A 15,534-nucleotide genomic window follows, 5' to 3' on the forward strand; every position below is an offset into this window, starting at 1 on the left:
GTTCGAACCATATTCAAGGACGATCGGAACCTTATCCGCATTCGCCGCCTTCCACACCCGGCTCATCCCCAGCATCACCATCGCCGACTCCGGAAAACGGAAAACCGGGGACTGGACCCGGGATATCTTCGCGAACCATTCCGCCTCCTCGTAGTTGATGGCGGGAAGGTTCGGAAGCGGCTGGCCATTCTTGAACTTCATGGCAATGGGGATGGCTCGAGCGGATATAAAGAAGAACTCTCTTCTCCATGAGCGAAGACTCCGCTCGGTGGTACAAATCTTTAAACCCTTGATACGGGTTGTAAGAGTGTACCACCCTTGGATGCACCTCCAAGTATAGAAGGTCATCAGGCGGTCAACAAGGGGCTCAAGGCCCAGTATCCGGCACACCCACTCAAAGTGCCGGACCTTGGCAATGGCCATGGGGTGCACCTCTGTCAGGTGCACACCGTGCCTCTCTAGGACACGGTACACAAACTTTGTCAACGGAAACCTAAGGTTCCCGTAGACAAAGAATGCAGCATAAACCCCGATCTTGCCACTAGGGGCATCGTACACAGTATGGTGGGGCTCAGGAAACTCAGGCTCGAGAGACTCGAGCATGAACTTCCTGACGATATACTGGTACAGCTCGACAGGAAGATAACACTGGCATTCGCCAGCAGTCTTCTGATCATCAGCATCGTGAGAAGACATGGTGGAAGAAAGAAGAGATTTCAGAGCAATGCTTTACTGAAAAAAAGAAATTCGCCGGAAATTACTGGAGAAGAAGAGATGAAAGTGGAAAGTGTGAATTGCAAATAACCTTCTCCCCCTTTATATAGCAATCGCAATTAATGCGATGAATTTAATACGGAAGAGAGAGAAATCAAAGGTGCAATGAAACTATGACGCGTGGCAAAAGCAAACTGGCAACAGCTGTCAAAAAGGACGTGTGCCAGAGATTTCGCGGCTACGCGCCCGAAATCCCGTGCCCACGCGCCTGAAAAAGCAACTGGAATGACCACATAATGTCATGTCGCCATAACTTCTGGCACGTCCTGACAGAGTCAGAAGAAACCGTCGCACGACGTTTGAGGTATTGGGTTGTTAGCCATCCAACTCTTCAAATTTCAAAATTTAAAAATTTGAAGACTAAGGTTCAAAAAAGTAAGCGGGAAAATACCCCTTACCTTGGCAAACAAGTAACCATAAGCCGGGTGTGGGTACAGTGTAAAGGCAAAACCCTTCACATACCTAACACCCGCAGGGAATTGAAGCCAAAATATTTGGCAACCAAGTAACCATAAGACGGGTGCGGGTACAGTGTAAAGGCAAAACCCTTCACATACCTAGCACCCGCAGGGAATGGACGCCAGGAATACCTTGGAAGTAAAGTAACCGTAAGACGGACGCAGGTACAGTGTAAAGGCAAAACCCTTCACATACCTAGCACCCGCTGAGAATTGAAACCAGGAAGGATCTTCTGGGCAATGCTTGTGAAAACGGAAATAATATCCCCGCATTGCGGGAACATCGAGTACTACGTTGTTTGAGGCTCCAAGATGGAATTGGTGGTTTAAACATAATTGATCACTATGTTCAAAAACTACCAGAACCACAGGGAGAATCCGCACAACTAAGACTCAATGCTCCTGACTTGCGAGGAGGTTACAGACCTACCCGCATCATACCCAAAGACCAAGCAGGAAACTCGGGAATTTCTGCAAGTGACAAGGACTTCCGCGGGAAGAACCCCCATGGAAAACCTTACAAAAACCCCTTTTCAAAACCCTTTGCTTAAGTCCAAAAATTCACCTCACTTTATTAGACATTCGTGAGAAGAACATTGGACTGGGGGGACTTGAAGAGGTAGGTCCCAGCAGGGCTCAGTTGGTCCCGCATGACTCACCTTGAACAGGGATGTCTGCGCAAAGACCATCTACTCCCGCAGGACCCACCAGGCTCAGAGAAGCCTACGCGCAGTATGCAAGCTGCATACGCAGGGAAAAGCCTCCCAATGGTAAAGTAACCCGCCTGTTCCCGCAGTTGCGGATACAAGCCATCAGGGAAGGCTACCCGCACAGCATAGCTACACGCATAAGGCTTAACACTTACAAATTCAGTGTCACCTGAAAGAATGAGCAAAGGCGGGAGGGGGAAAACTCCCGCCAAAATGGGCCAGTCCGTATGATGGAGGATCTTTTGCGTGATACCTGACGAGGTAAAGACAAAAGATCTGACCAAGAATGCGACAGCTCACTGACAGCAGCGTGGCAGACAGCACGCCACAGCACTGTGACCAATAGCCGCCGCCTGCCCACCAACTCCTGCCAGACCACGTGCCTAGCCTGCAGTTGGTAGAAGACGAAGAGTGCACGGCACGCCTGCTCTGTGTCAGCCGCTACCTATCCACCACTCACAGGTAGGGCACGTGCATAGGTTACAGTTGGTAGCGTGTTGGGCCGGCTAAACCCCTTGGAAACCCACCTTCGGCTATAAAAGACAGCAAATGGTATTATCATTTCATCATCTACTATCTCGTATAACTTACTTGATAACTGCTCTAATAGTATTCATATACTTTTATATTCAAAGAGCAATATAGACTGATTCTCACGCCGGAGGGTGGTCACAAGGAGGAACCCCCCCCCCCCTTCTCAGTGACGAGCTTACGGTGTCTGTTTTGCAGGTTCCCTGAAGTACAACTTACTCTGCTGGACCTAACCTTCGTGGGAAACATTACTTAGCCCCCAGATTACCTATAATCTGCCCGGGGTCACTTAGTGTTTCTTCAGATGACATTTCTGAATCTTAATATTTAAAAAAAACATGTTTAACATAACATTATAACACAATCGTCAAACGTTCAATAATTAATATAACAATCATATTTTGTTAAGTTTGGCGAGGAGGAAACGGATGCAGAGGTGACAGCGGGGATGAAAACATCATTGGGAATGGCTTTCGGGGCAGCCCGTTGCTTGATGAATGTGGTTACGATCGGGATTCCGAAGATGAAGAGGAATATGTCTTTGATTCCCATTCCGGTTACACCGGAATCCAAGATTACATCTTGCAAAATTCTTTGAAACTCTTCCTTGGTTATTGACTTCTCTTTTCCTTTGTGGTGCTTCTGCAATTCATTCTCATTATTCCATTCCAAATATTTCACCAACTTTTGAATCATATTTGTTTGACCAAAATAGCAAATCTGAATTGTGTCCTTGTGTTTGTTAGAAGTAATTAAAGGTAATAATTTTTATGTTAAAAAGTGTCAAATAATAATAAAAAAATAATTATTTTTATAAAGAAACAAGTCAAATAGTCAAACCATCAAAAGGGTTTATTAAATTCAAAGATTTAGATTTTATTGTAATAAATTTGTAATTTTTCTTAAAGAAAGCAAATTATCATAAGAACTTACATGGTAGGCTTGTTCAAGGGTAGAAGTCCTTGGAACATGAAATTGAGTGCTACCAAGCATGGTGTTCATTTCTCTATCAAGACAAACATAAAACAATAAGATATTGTTGTGATTCTTGATTTTACGAGGAAATGCTAAATAAAAAGGTGAAAAATACTCGACGATCTCACTGACTGCATGATAAAACTCAGCCGAGTTCCATTTCTTGTTACCGTCTAAAAAGTGTTTGTCGTAGAATTTTCCTATCATTGGACCGATATCCTTCTTTTCTTCTTTTCCTGTCGAGCCGATCCATCCATATCAGATATTGTAAAAATGTAAGAAAAATAAAAAAGAAATGAAAATAGACAAGTTGGAAAGATACCAATAGATTGGCCCATGTCTTACAAAGGTTTAATGAACTTGAGTTTATGTGTAGTAATATATATGAAGAACAGGATAGGAGTTCATATAAATGATTCTTGTCAAGGAATATAGGAATACTTGCATAGTGGTCAAGATGAGTACTTGTGCTTTTGATTGAAGAAAAGAATATTAAGAGTTTATGTAAGGATTGGTTCATCTTCTTATAGTATGTAACAAAAGCCCTTCAAATACATATAACAAATTAAAATTTGAACTTTTTTTTTTGAAAATCTTATTTAATATTTAATAAATCAAAGTTAGTGTAAAAAAAGTCGAGTTGTATATGAACAAAGGGTATTCACGAATTGCATATACCCGTCATCCTGTCTTGACCAAACAAAAATCTGCGAGTTTAAACTTGTTACACAACTTTTACCATGATCACTCACATCACCTAATCAAATACAACATTATTACCACAACTCAATTTAAATTATATGCGACATGACGCACACAATATAATATTCATACAACATGGCGGTGTTAAGAGGGTTTAGGATCCATTGACCCTCCAACTAGCAAAATTTTACATCAGTAGGCTATTTTACGTTGTCATTTTCTTATAGTTTGACCCCTTAAATTATTATCAGTAGAGTAGTTTAAGCTTAATATAAAAATTATGATATGTCATGGGCCCCTTTTGATACACCCAATCAAGTGAACATGTGTAGTTTTCTATACATGCTATATACACACTAATAATACTTGAAAATCAATTCAAAAACAAAACTAAGGAAACAACTCATTGATCCCTTATAAGGTCAACCCAAACAAAGTCAAGCTCATCATATCCAACATCCATAAATCAAATCTTAACCTAGAAAGTCCACAAAGGAATCCATAGAGTTGACTTCTTAACATAATATCCACTTGCCCATAGTTGACTTTGACTTGGTCCATACCAAATCAACAAACTATCTATACATACACATTTACATCTCTCCACCTTCACAAAAGCAAAGAGATCTGCAAATTATGGAGTACAAGCATTTTAGTCATGAACACAACTTGTCCATGTACCAAGTGCAACTCGGGCAACAACTGCGATGCTCTGGCTGCGACAAATTCTGTGATAAAACTATCTACGCATGTTGGCAGTGCAACTTTTTTCTTCACGAGCATTGTGGGAACGCCACTCGATATATAAGACACCCTTTTCATTCACCTCATTATCTCATTCTTAGCCCGTACCCGACCTACCCGTCAAATTGTTTCTTGTGTAACGTGTGTGGTACTAACGGGACAAGGTTTTCATATTGTTGTGCTTTGTGTGAAGTTGATCTACATGTCAATTGTGCTTTCCTCCCTCCAAAGGTATGCTAGTTCTTTTATTATGTTGTTTTGTTAAATGTGATTTTGGTTATTTAAGCAAGATTAACAATAGATCGAAAGGGGTTTGACCGTTTGACTACTAACAATTGTGTTTACACGAATAGGTAACTCATAAAGCTCACCCGCATGAGCTAGACCTTAATCATGGAAGCCCAGCTGGGGTTCAGAACCAAGTTTGCAAAATGTGTAGAAAGTTATTGGATGCAAAGCATTGGTCTTACGAGTGTCGGGTGTGTGCAAACTATGGAGTTCACACGTTATGTGCTACAAACGAGATAAAGATGGGTTTGTATCAGATGGATGATGGGTCAGATCCCGAACCTAGTGAGCCAACAACTCAACCGGGTCCAAGTAATGGCCAGGCTGAGGTAGAACTAACGCCAATGGAAGCTCTTGCAATTCTTATGGGACTCTCAAATGCTGCTTCTTATGTATGAGGCTATAAGCTTGCATCATTATCATTTTTCATACCCGTTTTAACCGAATTTTCAAATAAATAATCATGAGTTCGACTGTTCGAGCCTTTAACTTTCCCAATTACATCAAAATGTATTGAATTTGACACGGATTGTGTGATCATTTGTAACTTGCTAAAATTATTTTCATTAAATGTATACAATGTGAAATGTGTATTGTTTATTGTACCAGTAGACCCGAAACTGATTAAAAAGATAATGATTTATTTTGATGGAGTACAAACAATTACAATGTGTATATTCGTCCATCAAAATCGTTTCTTTTTCAATTAGTTATAATCGAAAACCATGCTAGGTACATATCTAGCATCTAGATGATCTATAAAAATATAGGTTCCGTAAAAAGTAAAATAGGTAAATAATATGAACTTAAAAAGAATGAGATAGCTAAAATTGTATGATATTAATAAGTCACTATATCCAGACCACAAAGAACACAACTAATATTCAAAACTAAAACATATCCATTCCTATATCACGAGTTTATATCTACAAAAGTTTCATTATGTTATTATTAAGCTGTTACAACATGACTACCCCCTTTCAAAGGAAGCATGCAAGAGTACGTCACATACTTCACACTGTCCAAAAGAACCACCACAAACATTCTTGAAAATGACTTGCCTTTTCCACCACCGCCAATGCCGCCCATCACACCGTCCACGTCACCCCCATCGCCCGCCTCCCGAGGGTCAACAAGCACCGAAACTACCATTGAGTTGTTTTTGAGGTGGTCCTCGTGCTTTGAGTCATGACCCGATACTTGTTCTTTGGTGATGTTGGTGGAGGAATCTGAAAGAGGTATAAGACTGTGGAGGATTCTTCTGTTCTTCACGGTGGTGATGTGGGTTGAGTTGTGGTGGTTTTCGGTGGCAGTGATGTTTACTGCTGACGTGGCAGGAACTATGGCTCCTGAAGCTCCGGCCACAGATGCATCAAACTGAAATACTTCGGTGCACATGCCTGAACTCAACATTAGTCCTATGTACACAAAACAGTTATTACCCTTATAAAACATATAAACAATCACATTGCTATGTTTTATTGTGTATAGTCAGAATCAGATAAAAAAGGTTCTTTGAGCTGGGGGTTAGGTGTTTAAACGAGCCAAACCATTTGTAAGCTACTCGAGACCGGCTCGCTAAAGCTCGAATCAAGCTCGAGCTGACTAGCAAGCCGCTTGTGAGCTACTTGAGATTGCCTCGCTAAAAGCTCGAATCGAGCCCGATTTTAAACTTTAAACGAGCCCGAGCCTTAAAATAAGCTTGTTTAATAAAGGAGCCCGAGCTTCACTTATTGAGCTCGCACTGTTAAGCGGCCCTATTCTTTATGTAATGTTTTCTAATATATACTAAATATATATAATTATACAACAATTATTATTATGCATAAATATATTATAAAAATAATTAAATAATATATATTATGTTATATATAAGTAGTATAATTAACATATACTTAAATCTAATTATAAATGTATGTAAATCTAATTTATAAAACAGGCCAAACTCAAGCTTTGGAAACAGAGCTCGAAACAAGCTGAGCGCATGAGCTAGAGATCGAGCTCTCGTTAGTTAGACGAGCCAAGCTCGAGCCTAGATGAACTCAGGCTCGGCTTGTTAACACCCTTACTGCCTAGGAGCTCAGGCTCGGCTCGTTAACACCCTTACTCACCGGGAGCAATCTCTCTGTCTCCTTAGACCCTACTTATGAGTGGAATTTCACTGGGTACATTTGTTTATTTGTTTAGGTATTGCTAAATTGTAATAAAAATACAAAATTGAACAACATTTACCAGAAAGACCTTCGCGGAACCATTGTTGCATGTTACCATCAACATGTTTTGACTGCAAATTCTCCTCATTTGATGGAAGAGCTCTTTGATGATCACTTGAAGTCCTATACATATGCGGTTGTCTTCCACCAACCCTGTTTACAGTTGGAATAGGGATTGCAGGGACCAAATCTAGAACAACTGCTAAACCAGTATCGTCATTTTTAACAGTTTCTTGTTCTTCCTTTTTAACCAACTCTTGTTCTTCCCTAAATGCCATAGCTTTCTCACTTGCTAGAACAGAAGAGATTATCAAACTACCATCAATTTTCACAAGCTTATTGTTCCTCGGTACATAAAGAGACGCAACTAGAGGCTCACTCGCGTTATGGTTAGTTAAATTAGTTCCATTCACATGTTCATCACTCATCAACACCCTCCCTTGGTGTTGCTGATTGTCAAACTTATAATAATTAGGCTTAACAAGATAACTACCATCTGTTACTCCACCAAATTTCACATTCATAATCGGAACCAATCCACCAAAAAGCACAATAAATAGCAACAATCCAATAAAGCTAATACTAGCAACCTTTCTGGTTTTGGTCCTTGATGTACTGTCAGTTTTCTTAACATCTTTTTTCGATTTCTGTGAAGACGCAGGCTGTTGAGTCTTCAATTTAGGGATTGGGAGTAATGGCACTTGAGAACCGTGTGATTTAACAACATAAGGTGGATATTGCATCCAAGGATATCCAACTGGAGCCATTGCAGGGTGCGGTGGATACATTACCGGAGGTGAACACATACCACCACCACCGCCACCGGCAACCATTTGCTGCTTCAAAGTTGCATTCTCAGCTGCAAAGTAACTAACTCTAGCATTCAAATCCATAATAGTTGCATGCATTGCCTTAACTTTATCCTCTAACTCCTCAACATATTGTTTTTTCCTCTGGCGCGAAAGCTGCGCGCTCTCACGGTTTCTAATCAACCGCGCTTTCTTCTTATCATCCGTTTCATTAAACTGATTTAAACTTTCAGTAATTATAGAACCTTCGTTCGACCTACGGTTCTTAATCGTTCTAGACTCCGAATTCACATCTAAACCCTCGTTCTTCCTCTTCAACACAATATTACTCGCCGTCTCACACTTCATCTTCCTATTAACAACAGAATTTCCAGAATCAGGCGACGGACAATTCACACCATGCTCCGATCCAGACGAAACCGGATTCTCGTTCCTCAGTTCCGACGAGGAATTATTCAAAATCCTCTCTAAATTCACATTTCCATCAACAAAAACTCTTCCTGAATCATCCGGAGTGTTATGATCAGACACGAAATTAATCTTCAAATTCCGATTAACGGAGTTTCCAGAATCAGGAGACGGATAATTCATAGCAGGTTCCAATCCACCCGATCCGCAGCTTCCAGATCCCTGAGACGAAACCGGATCCTCCTTCCTCAATTCCGAAGGCGAATTGTTCAAAATCCTCTCTAAATTCACATTTTCCTCACCAAAACCATCCGGTAACAAAACATCAACAATTCCAGAACCGTCCGATCCACAATTTCCTAATAATAAACTATCGTTCCTCAATTCCGATATTAAATTCACATTACCGTCAGCAAAAACTCTACCGGAACCATCCGGTGACGTAAAGTTAGGGTTTCGAGAACAATTACCTGACACCGTACCAGCAGTTTCACAATCAGGCACAAAATCGATGAATTCTTCAGGATCAGGAGACGGCAGATCGAACGGATGAGATTGATTAATGAAAAACTGATCGTCGTCGAATGAGAAGAAGTCGTCGTCGAATGTGAGGTCATCGTTGGAGAGTATGTAGGGGCTGAGAGGTGGAATTAGAAGAGAGGATAATGGATCGTCGATGGCCGGTGCGTCGGTCATTGTATTGTTTTAGGGTTTCGTGGCGGACTCGTCGGAGATGATGAAGGTTCTAGCGGCGTTGAGAGAAGACAAACGTGTGTTTTGCTTAAAGGGGGAAAAATAATATTATAACGCGAAGACTCTGCCCGAAGTTAATTAACAAAAAAAAGGATACATACGCGGGATTGACCTGGATTAGCCCGGTAAGTCTCGGTTTAGACGGTTTTAGGTCAACTGTGAGCTAGACCATTAATGATGGTTTTTAATTCTTGAAAACCGAAACTGAACCGTGACTAACGGTTTGGTTTTACGGTTTGTGGCTTGAAAACAATTAAATTTAGGGGTGCATTTTTTAACCGTACCCCTATACCCAACGGCCAACACCACCAGAAATGGGTAAGTGACCCGGCATCTGATTAAACTGGGCCCGAAATAGCAGCTTACTGTAACCGAACTACCTTATTTGGGTCGGTTGTCGGTTACGTTTATCCGGATTCCCGTGAAACTTTAGACGTAGTACTCCTGATTTTTTTATAGGTGTACTTAGTATTTAGTTCGCACTCCAAGCTAACCTATTCGAATTTCGAAAGTGAATCATAAGGTGGCCTATCAAACTGTTTGTTCCACAACGATCGTTTGACTACAATCGATATCAGAGAAATATGATTTTATCATCTTTCTTATTGTTTATTTTTGGTTTTGAACATTTTATTTCTTTTTGGTTTTGGAATTACGAAAGTATGATTTTGTTGAAGTTGAATATGGTTTCACATTAAACCCGAATTTACCTGTGTTGTTCTGTTGTTCAAGCCGAAACCTAAACAACCCAATCTAATTTGGGTCGATTCTAGGGTCAATGTCTTTAAACACAAACCCGAATAATCCGAGAAATTTACCTGATGAACACCCATAAGCTACATTATATACATAACTATTGATAACCCCATTATTTGTCTAAACCTTCATTAGTCATACTCATAGAATGCTATGGCCAATGCGTGGTTTATAGTTGCTTACCGTATTATTTAACTAAAAATAAACCCCAACATATGATTAACATTTCTTGGTTAGTATGGTCAATACGCATGATCCATTTTTATCATCTATGTATGTTTGATGCACTTTTATAAACTTCTTGGGCTCACATATAAATATGAATTTCCCTTCTTTTAAAAAACAAAAGATTGAAAAATTTAAGAATAAATGAAGAAACTAAAGGTATTATATATGTATTTTAACCTATCCCCTTTATCTATGCTACACTTTAATTTATACGAAAGTCATTAAGTAAAACAATATGACAAGGTAACTGTAAACCATTGGGTCATGTAATAATATTCTGTAACTACACTTAAATGATGGTTTAGGCTAAAATGTATACAATTCCCTTGGTTTGTTTGTTTATTTTTCTCAATTTAAAATAATAAGGAAAATTTCATAACATGGAAAGTTAATACAAAATATATGCAAACATTGTAATAACATGAATACACGACACAAGCAAAATGTTCTGGATATACAAATTGAATATGTACTTGCACGTTAAAGTGGTTAGGGTATAAAATTAGAGATCAATAATTTAATGATTATCCATGTGGCTTGTAACATTACCCGGTCAAAAAAAATTGTATGAATCCTAACTCATGATGTATAATTCCTCATTATATAATGCATCTATATCAATGGTTACCAAGGTCAATAATGCCAGCATACATGCTAAATTTACCTTTTGACCTATTTTGCCACTTGTATGCATAGTTCCATAAACAATTTGACTCCAAAGTTAGCTATCAATTATTGTTAGACGCCTCATGAGTCATGACCATTTAAATAAAACTCACAAAACATCAATTGCTGCCATTACTTAGCTCTATTATGGAAACATAACAAAATATTGTTTATACAAAAAATTTATTGACATGGATATTAGTATATACTTACATGGAGAAAAAGATTACACTTGGAAAGAATCTACTATAGCTTTCAATGTTTTTTGAGATGTGGGCCATTGTTTATCATTGGCACTAGCAACAAATAAGATGACAGTATTTCCCTTTGCTGTAGCCTTTGCAATATTGTGTGAACCAGTTAATGCAAAGGGAGTCTCTAGAACGTACCTATAATACTGCACAACATATTAAAAAATGTCAACCAAATATATATCACTTAGGATGTTATAAACTTATAATATAAGTGTCACGTGAAGTCGTGAACACGTTAATACATGTCTCATTCGTTCATTCATGTGTTTGTATACTTTCATTTTGTTTCGTTAGTTACCTTTGTTTAAGTTCTTTCGTTTACGTCTGTTTATACATTCATTTAAAATACATAGGTCCATTCAATTTAAGTCTAGTTGTATGAAATTAAAATATCAATCTTGTAATTTAGTCTAGATTTATTAACTTTTTGCCTCAACAGATTCAAGTCGACATTTACTTGAACTTGGTGTTCACTCGGTTATGCCCACCCATCATATGGTCATTCGTTTATATTCGATTATGTCCGTTTACATTTGTGAACCGTCCGTTTATTCTATTAACAAACGAACACAGACACACTCATTTTCACAACGATCGAACACGAACAAGAAAACCTCATTGGTTTAATTGTTCGTGTTCAATTGGTTCGTTTACAAGCCCAATTACATCTATACCCCTGCAGTAATCACTAAACTTTCTCATAGAGCAACAAACTTAAATTACATCCTTAAGATAAGTTTTTATTCTTATTTTGCTCTTATAGAGTATTAATGGTATATAATGCAGTTCAAGATGAAAATGTTTTAACATCTACAAAGAAATTTAATAACTTGTATAAATAATAAAACATGATCAAAGAGATGAGTTTATAAGTCAATACCGTTTGGTCTCCAATCTTTTCAACTGATGTTTCAACAAGTTCTTCATCCAAATCAAGAGTATTTCCTGTAACAAACGGGCCAAGCTACCCAATAACCTTTTCCGGGCTGCCAATATCTTCAAGTGTTGCATTCGGTTTATTGGTCAAACGTATTAACAGTGAAGCCACCACTTGAACTTTCCCTTGTTTTTCATCTTCAAACTTCACCTCAATCCAAGGCTCTGCACATTTTGGTTGGCAGAAGTTTCCGGATAATATGTTAGCGATTCGAAACTGTTTCCATGTTGGTGGAAGAACAAATTGGTATGGCTGCACATTTCCTGCAATCAACTACAATCAAAATTTTACTATAGTAATAAATTCAGGAACCACAATAAAAAGGAATAAGATTCTAGCATCAACAGAGGTGTTGTAGTCATTATATTTAGCCAGACTAGCTTCAAATTACATGCACACAGGATAACAGATCTACCTCAATCAACATAACAAATTGACAATAACAATGTTGTGGCGGTCGGATGCGTTTTGACCCCAAAATGCCCATACACGATACACAAAAGGCGCCCATCAAGTATGCGAAGCATTCATTATAAGAAAAGCTAAGTTATAGGTAACATTTTAGCTTGTTACCTTTCAAAACACTAAAATATCTGTCTCTTTGGTCAGATTTATTAAAATAGATGGTCTAATGTGTTCAAATACTCAAACTGATCGCTCAATCGATGGTAATCAAATTTGCAAAACTCGGACCCATTGCAAATGCTAGGCGTTCGGTACTAAAATAATATTAAAAATTTGTTTAAAGATAAGAAGTTAACTTGTTAACTATTAAACACTAAAAATCCATTGTCTAATTCGTTCCAGTACTGAAAGCATTGCTCAATCGATGGTCAGATTTATTCAAAATGCAAGCGTTCGTCTAATTTGTACAAATACTGATTAACTGCATAAGGCGCATATCAATGAGATTTGAAAAACTAGAATCAAATGCGATCGACGGTCTAATTTGTTCTACTGGTTAACTGCAGCAATGCGATATCATAACCGGAAAAAACGCATAAAAGATCAATCACATATTATTCATTACTACATATGACATATTAATGACCTATTCTGGAGATTAAACAAACAAATTCACTCTGAAGTATATATAATAGCTTAATTGTATAGCTAGCCAATTGAACAGACTGTTTAGGTTTGTTGGATGAGAGTGGCTTTGATGAAGAAGAGAAAATGGGACACAGAAGCTGAAGCCATGGATGAAGCTGAGCGAATACAGAGAGAGAAAGGTGTCCCGCTTTAATCTGGTTTTGGATGAGGTTTTGTTTTCGACCGTTCGTGAAACTGACACGGGTGTTTGGGTTACGTGGACTGCAATGCAAACAACCCCTTTTATTCTCTTTCGGAGCCGTTACAACTAGCCAATTCGGTACCGGTACTGATTTAGTACTGTCGGTATGAAATCGGTATAAAAATTTTTGTTTTGGTATTGGTACGGTACCGGTATTTCTCGAATTTTACCTTAAATACCGGTACCGTTCCAGTATCGTACCGGTACCAAACCGGAAATTCGGTACCGGTACCAAAAATTTTTGATTTTCTGGATCGGGATTTTTTTGGCATGTTTCAAACTCTTTTCTTGAGCTCGAGTTTGGCTCGTGAGTTGTTTTTTTCAAGCTCGAGTTTGGCTTCTAAGTTGTTTTTCGACTTACGAGAGCTTGAGCGAGCCTGGTTTCAAACTCTTTTTCTAATCCGGTTTGGATAAGGTTTTGTTTTCGACCGTTCGTGATACTGACACGGTTGTTTGGGTTACGTGGACTGCAATGCAAATTTGGTACGGGTTAGTCGGTACCGAATCGGTACCAAAGTTTTCGGTACCGAATCGGTATCAAAGTTTTGAGTTTTGGTATCGATACAGTATCGGTATTTCTCAAAGTTTATCTTAAATACCGGTACTGTTTCAGTATCGTACCGGTATCAAACCGGAAATTTGGGCATGGTACTGAAAATATGTGATCTTTGGCTCGTTTCAAACTCTTTTCTTGAGCTCGAGTTTGGCTCATGAGTTGTTTTTCTCAAGCTCGGGTTCGGCTAGTAAGTTGCTTTTTCAAGCTCGAGTTTGGCTTCTAAGTTGTTATTTCGGCTTACGAGAGCTCGAGTTTGGCTTCTAAGTTGCTACTTCGGCTTACGAGAGCTCGAGCTAGGCTGGTTTCAAACTCTTTTCTAAAGTCCAAGCTCGGCTCGTGAGTTGTTTTAAAAGCTTGGCCTTGGCTCATTTTTATTTATTAATTGGTTGACATATGTTTTAATTACTTTTATCTATCTTGAGAAAAATCTTAAACGAACCTAGGCTCGACTTGAGTTCAGTTGTGCATGTGAAATTAATATGCAGAAGTCTAAAACATGTAAAACTTATAAATTTACACAACTCTTGTTAAAACTCAACTAGTCACAAGCCTAAACAAGCTTCCTATACAAGCATTGAGCTCGGGGTTGATGACTAAACTAACTTTATTGAGGCTCGAGCTCGGCTCGAGTTCGAAAAAACTTGGCTCATTTTAAGTTTTTTTTATCGATCCTAGCTCAGAGCTCACGAGCAGCTCGGCTCATTGCACCGTACAAAATAATTGTTACAAGCGTCAATGTTAAGCTGCTATATATGGTAGGTTTCAATGTGTGCTTGATTTGCATTTGATAACGGTGGAATCCAAAATATGAAATATAATTATTGGTCATGGCAGTTAATTCATATAAAAGGTTTTGTAAATTATGTGATAAATAGACTAATTTCGTTTAATCTAAAAAATAGTGATTACATCACAATAAAAGTATTTAGACTATCCGCAAAACAGGTATATTTGAGTGTACTTAACTGAGTTGGCAGGCATATGTCAGAAGTGCAACATTGTGGCTACATGCATTTGGAGATGATGCACTTCACCACAAACACCCAAAATGCATTTATAGTGAACCCATTGTATTTAAATATTTTTTATTTAATTCTTTTACATAGTTTTTTTTAATAACTAATTTCAGTAAATAATAATTAATAAAAAGTTTTAACACAAAACAAATAATAAATCACACAAAAAAAGCGTTTAAACAAATAATAATTTAAGACAAAAAATAAGTAAATAATAATTTTTATTTTAAAGTTTTTAACTGTACGTAACTAATAATTTATTTTTTAATTTAAGTATTATCTCATGTAAATTATTTTAATCTAAAGCAACTAATTTATTTATTTACATTTGTTTAATAGTTTAAGAAATCCAAAGGCTTGTTATTTAATAATTTTAAATATTAATATGAATATTGATTTTCTTTTTATAACCTTCCAACCGACTATTTCATTTTAAACAGTGTAATTATGATAAAAATTTAT

General features: G+C 38.1%; 3 protein-coding genes and 1 pseudogene across 4 annotated transcripts; 1 reads left to right on the top strand and 3 right to left on the bottom strand.

Moving 5' to 3' along the window:
• Positions 1-2,844: 2,844 nt before the first annotated feature.
• LOC143545733 (uncharacterized) lies at positions 2,845-3,935 on the bottom strand. The gene is made up of 4 exons (XM_077037561.1): positions 3,771-3,935; positions 3,564-3,684; positions 3,407-3,479; positions 2,845-3,115 (listed from the first exon to the last, which is right to left on the bottom strand). Exons 1-4 carry the CDS (start codon positions 3,784-3,786, stop codon positions 2,849-2,851), a joined length of 477 nt encoding a protein of 158 aa, XP_076893676.1. The 5' UTR covers positions 3,787-3,935; the 3' UTR covers positions 2,845-2,848.
• Positions 3,936-4,713: 778 nt separating this feature from the next.
• LOC143545734 (protein VACUOLELESS GAMETOPHYTES-like) lies at positions 4,714-5,624 on the top strand. The gene is made up of 2 exons (XM_077037562.1): positions 4,714-5,125; positions 5,248-5,624. The coding sequence occupies exons 1-2, from the start codon at positions 4,787-4,789 to the stop codon at positions 5,578-5,580; spliced, it is 672 nt and encodes a 223-aa protein (XP_076893677.1). The 5' UTR covers positions 4,714-4,786; the 3' UTR covers positions 5,581-5,624.
• A 509-nt stretch (positions 5,625-6,133) lies between these two features.
• LOC143545754 (bZIP transcription factor 17-like) lies at positions 6,134-9,605 on the bottom strand. Its single transcript, XM_077037580.1, has 2 exons — positions 7,415-9,605; positions 6,134-6,600 (listed from the first exon to the last, which is right to left on the bottom strand). The coding sequence occupies exons 1-2, from the start codon at positions 9,306-9,308 to the stop codon at positions 6,134-6,136; spliced, it is 2,361 nt and encodes a 786-aa protein (XP_076893695.1). The 5' UTR covers positions 9,309-9,605.
• Positions 9,606-10,839: 1,234 nt separating this feature from the next.
• On the bottom strand, positions 10,840-12,693 carry LOC143545720 (psbP domain-containing protein 6, chloroplastic-like; annotated as a pseudogene). The gene is made up of 3 exons (XR_013137481.1): positions 12,598-12,693; positions 12,150-12,479; positions 10,840-11,412 (listed from the first exon to the last, which is right to left on the bottom strand). The product of XR_013137481.1 is annotated as a psbP domain-containing protein 6, chloroplastic-like (transcript).
• Positions 12,694-15,534: the final 2,841 nt, after the last annotated feature.

The sequence above is a fragment of the Bidens hawaiensis genome, unplaced genomic scaffold (assembly GCF_021521415.1).
Source record: "Bidens hawaiensis isolate Kalapana, Puna unplaced genomic scaffold, B.hawaiensis_p1.1 tig00014033_1, whole genome shotgun sequence".
NCBI classification, from domain to species: domain Eukaryota; kingdom Viridiplantae; phylum Streptophyta; class Magnoliopsida; order Asterales; family Asteraceae; genus Bidens; species Bidens hawaiensis.

What these genes read in the sequence shown, in the direction of transcription:
- LOC143545733 (XM_077037561.1), bottom strand. An exon ending in GCAGTCAGTGAGATCGTCGA is followed by an intron (nt 3,480 to 3,563) that starts GTATTTTTCACC and finishes TTGTCTTGATAG; the next exon opens with AGAAATGAACACCATGCTTG. An exon ending in CCCTTGAACAAGCCTACCAT is followed by an intron (nt 3,116 to 3,406) that starts GTAAGTTCTTAT and finishes AATGAATTGCAG; the next exon opens with AAGCACCACAAAGGAAAAGA.
- LOC143545734 (XM_077037562.1), top strand. Translation starts at nt 4,787, where the DNA reads ATGGAGTACAAGCATTTTAGTCATGAACACAACTTGTCCATGTACCAA. An exon ending in GTGCTTTCCTCCCTCCAAAG is followed by an intron (nt 5,126 to 5,247) that starts GTATGCTAGTTC and finishes TTACACGAATAG; the next exon opens with GTAACTCATAAAGCTCACCC.
- LOC143545754 (XM_077037580.1), bottom strand. Translation starts at nt 9,308, where the DNA reads ATGACCGACGCACCGGCCATCGACGATCCATTATCCTCTCTTCTAATT. An exon ending in GTTCCGCGAAGGTCTTTCTG is followed by an intron (nt 6,601 to 7,414) that starts GTAAATGTTGTT and finishes TTGTGTACATAG; the next exon opens with GACTAATGTTGAGTTCAGGC.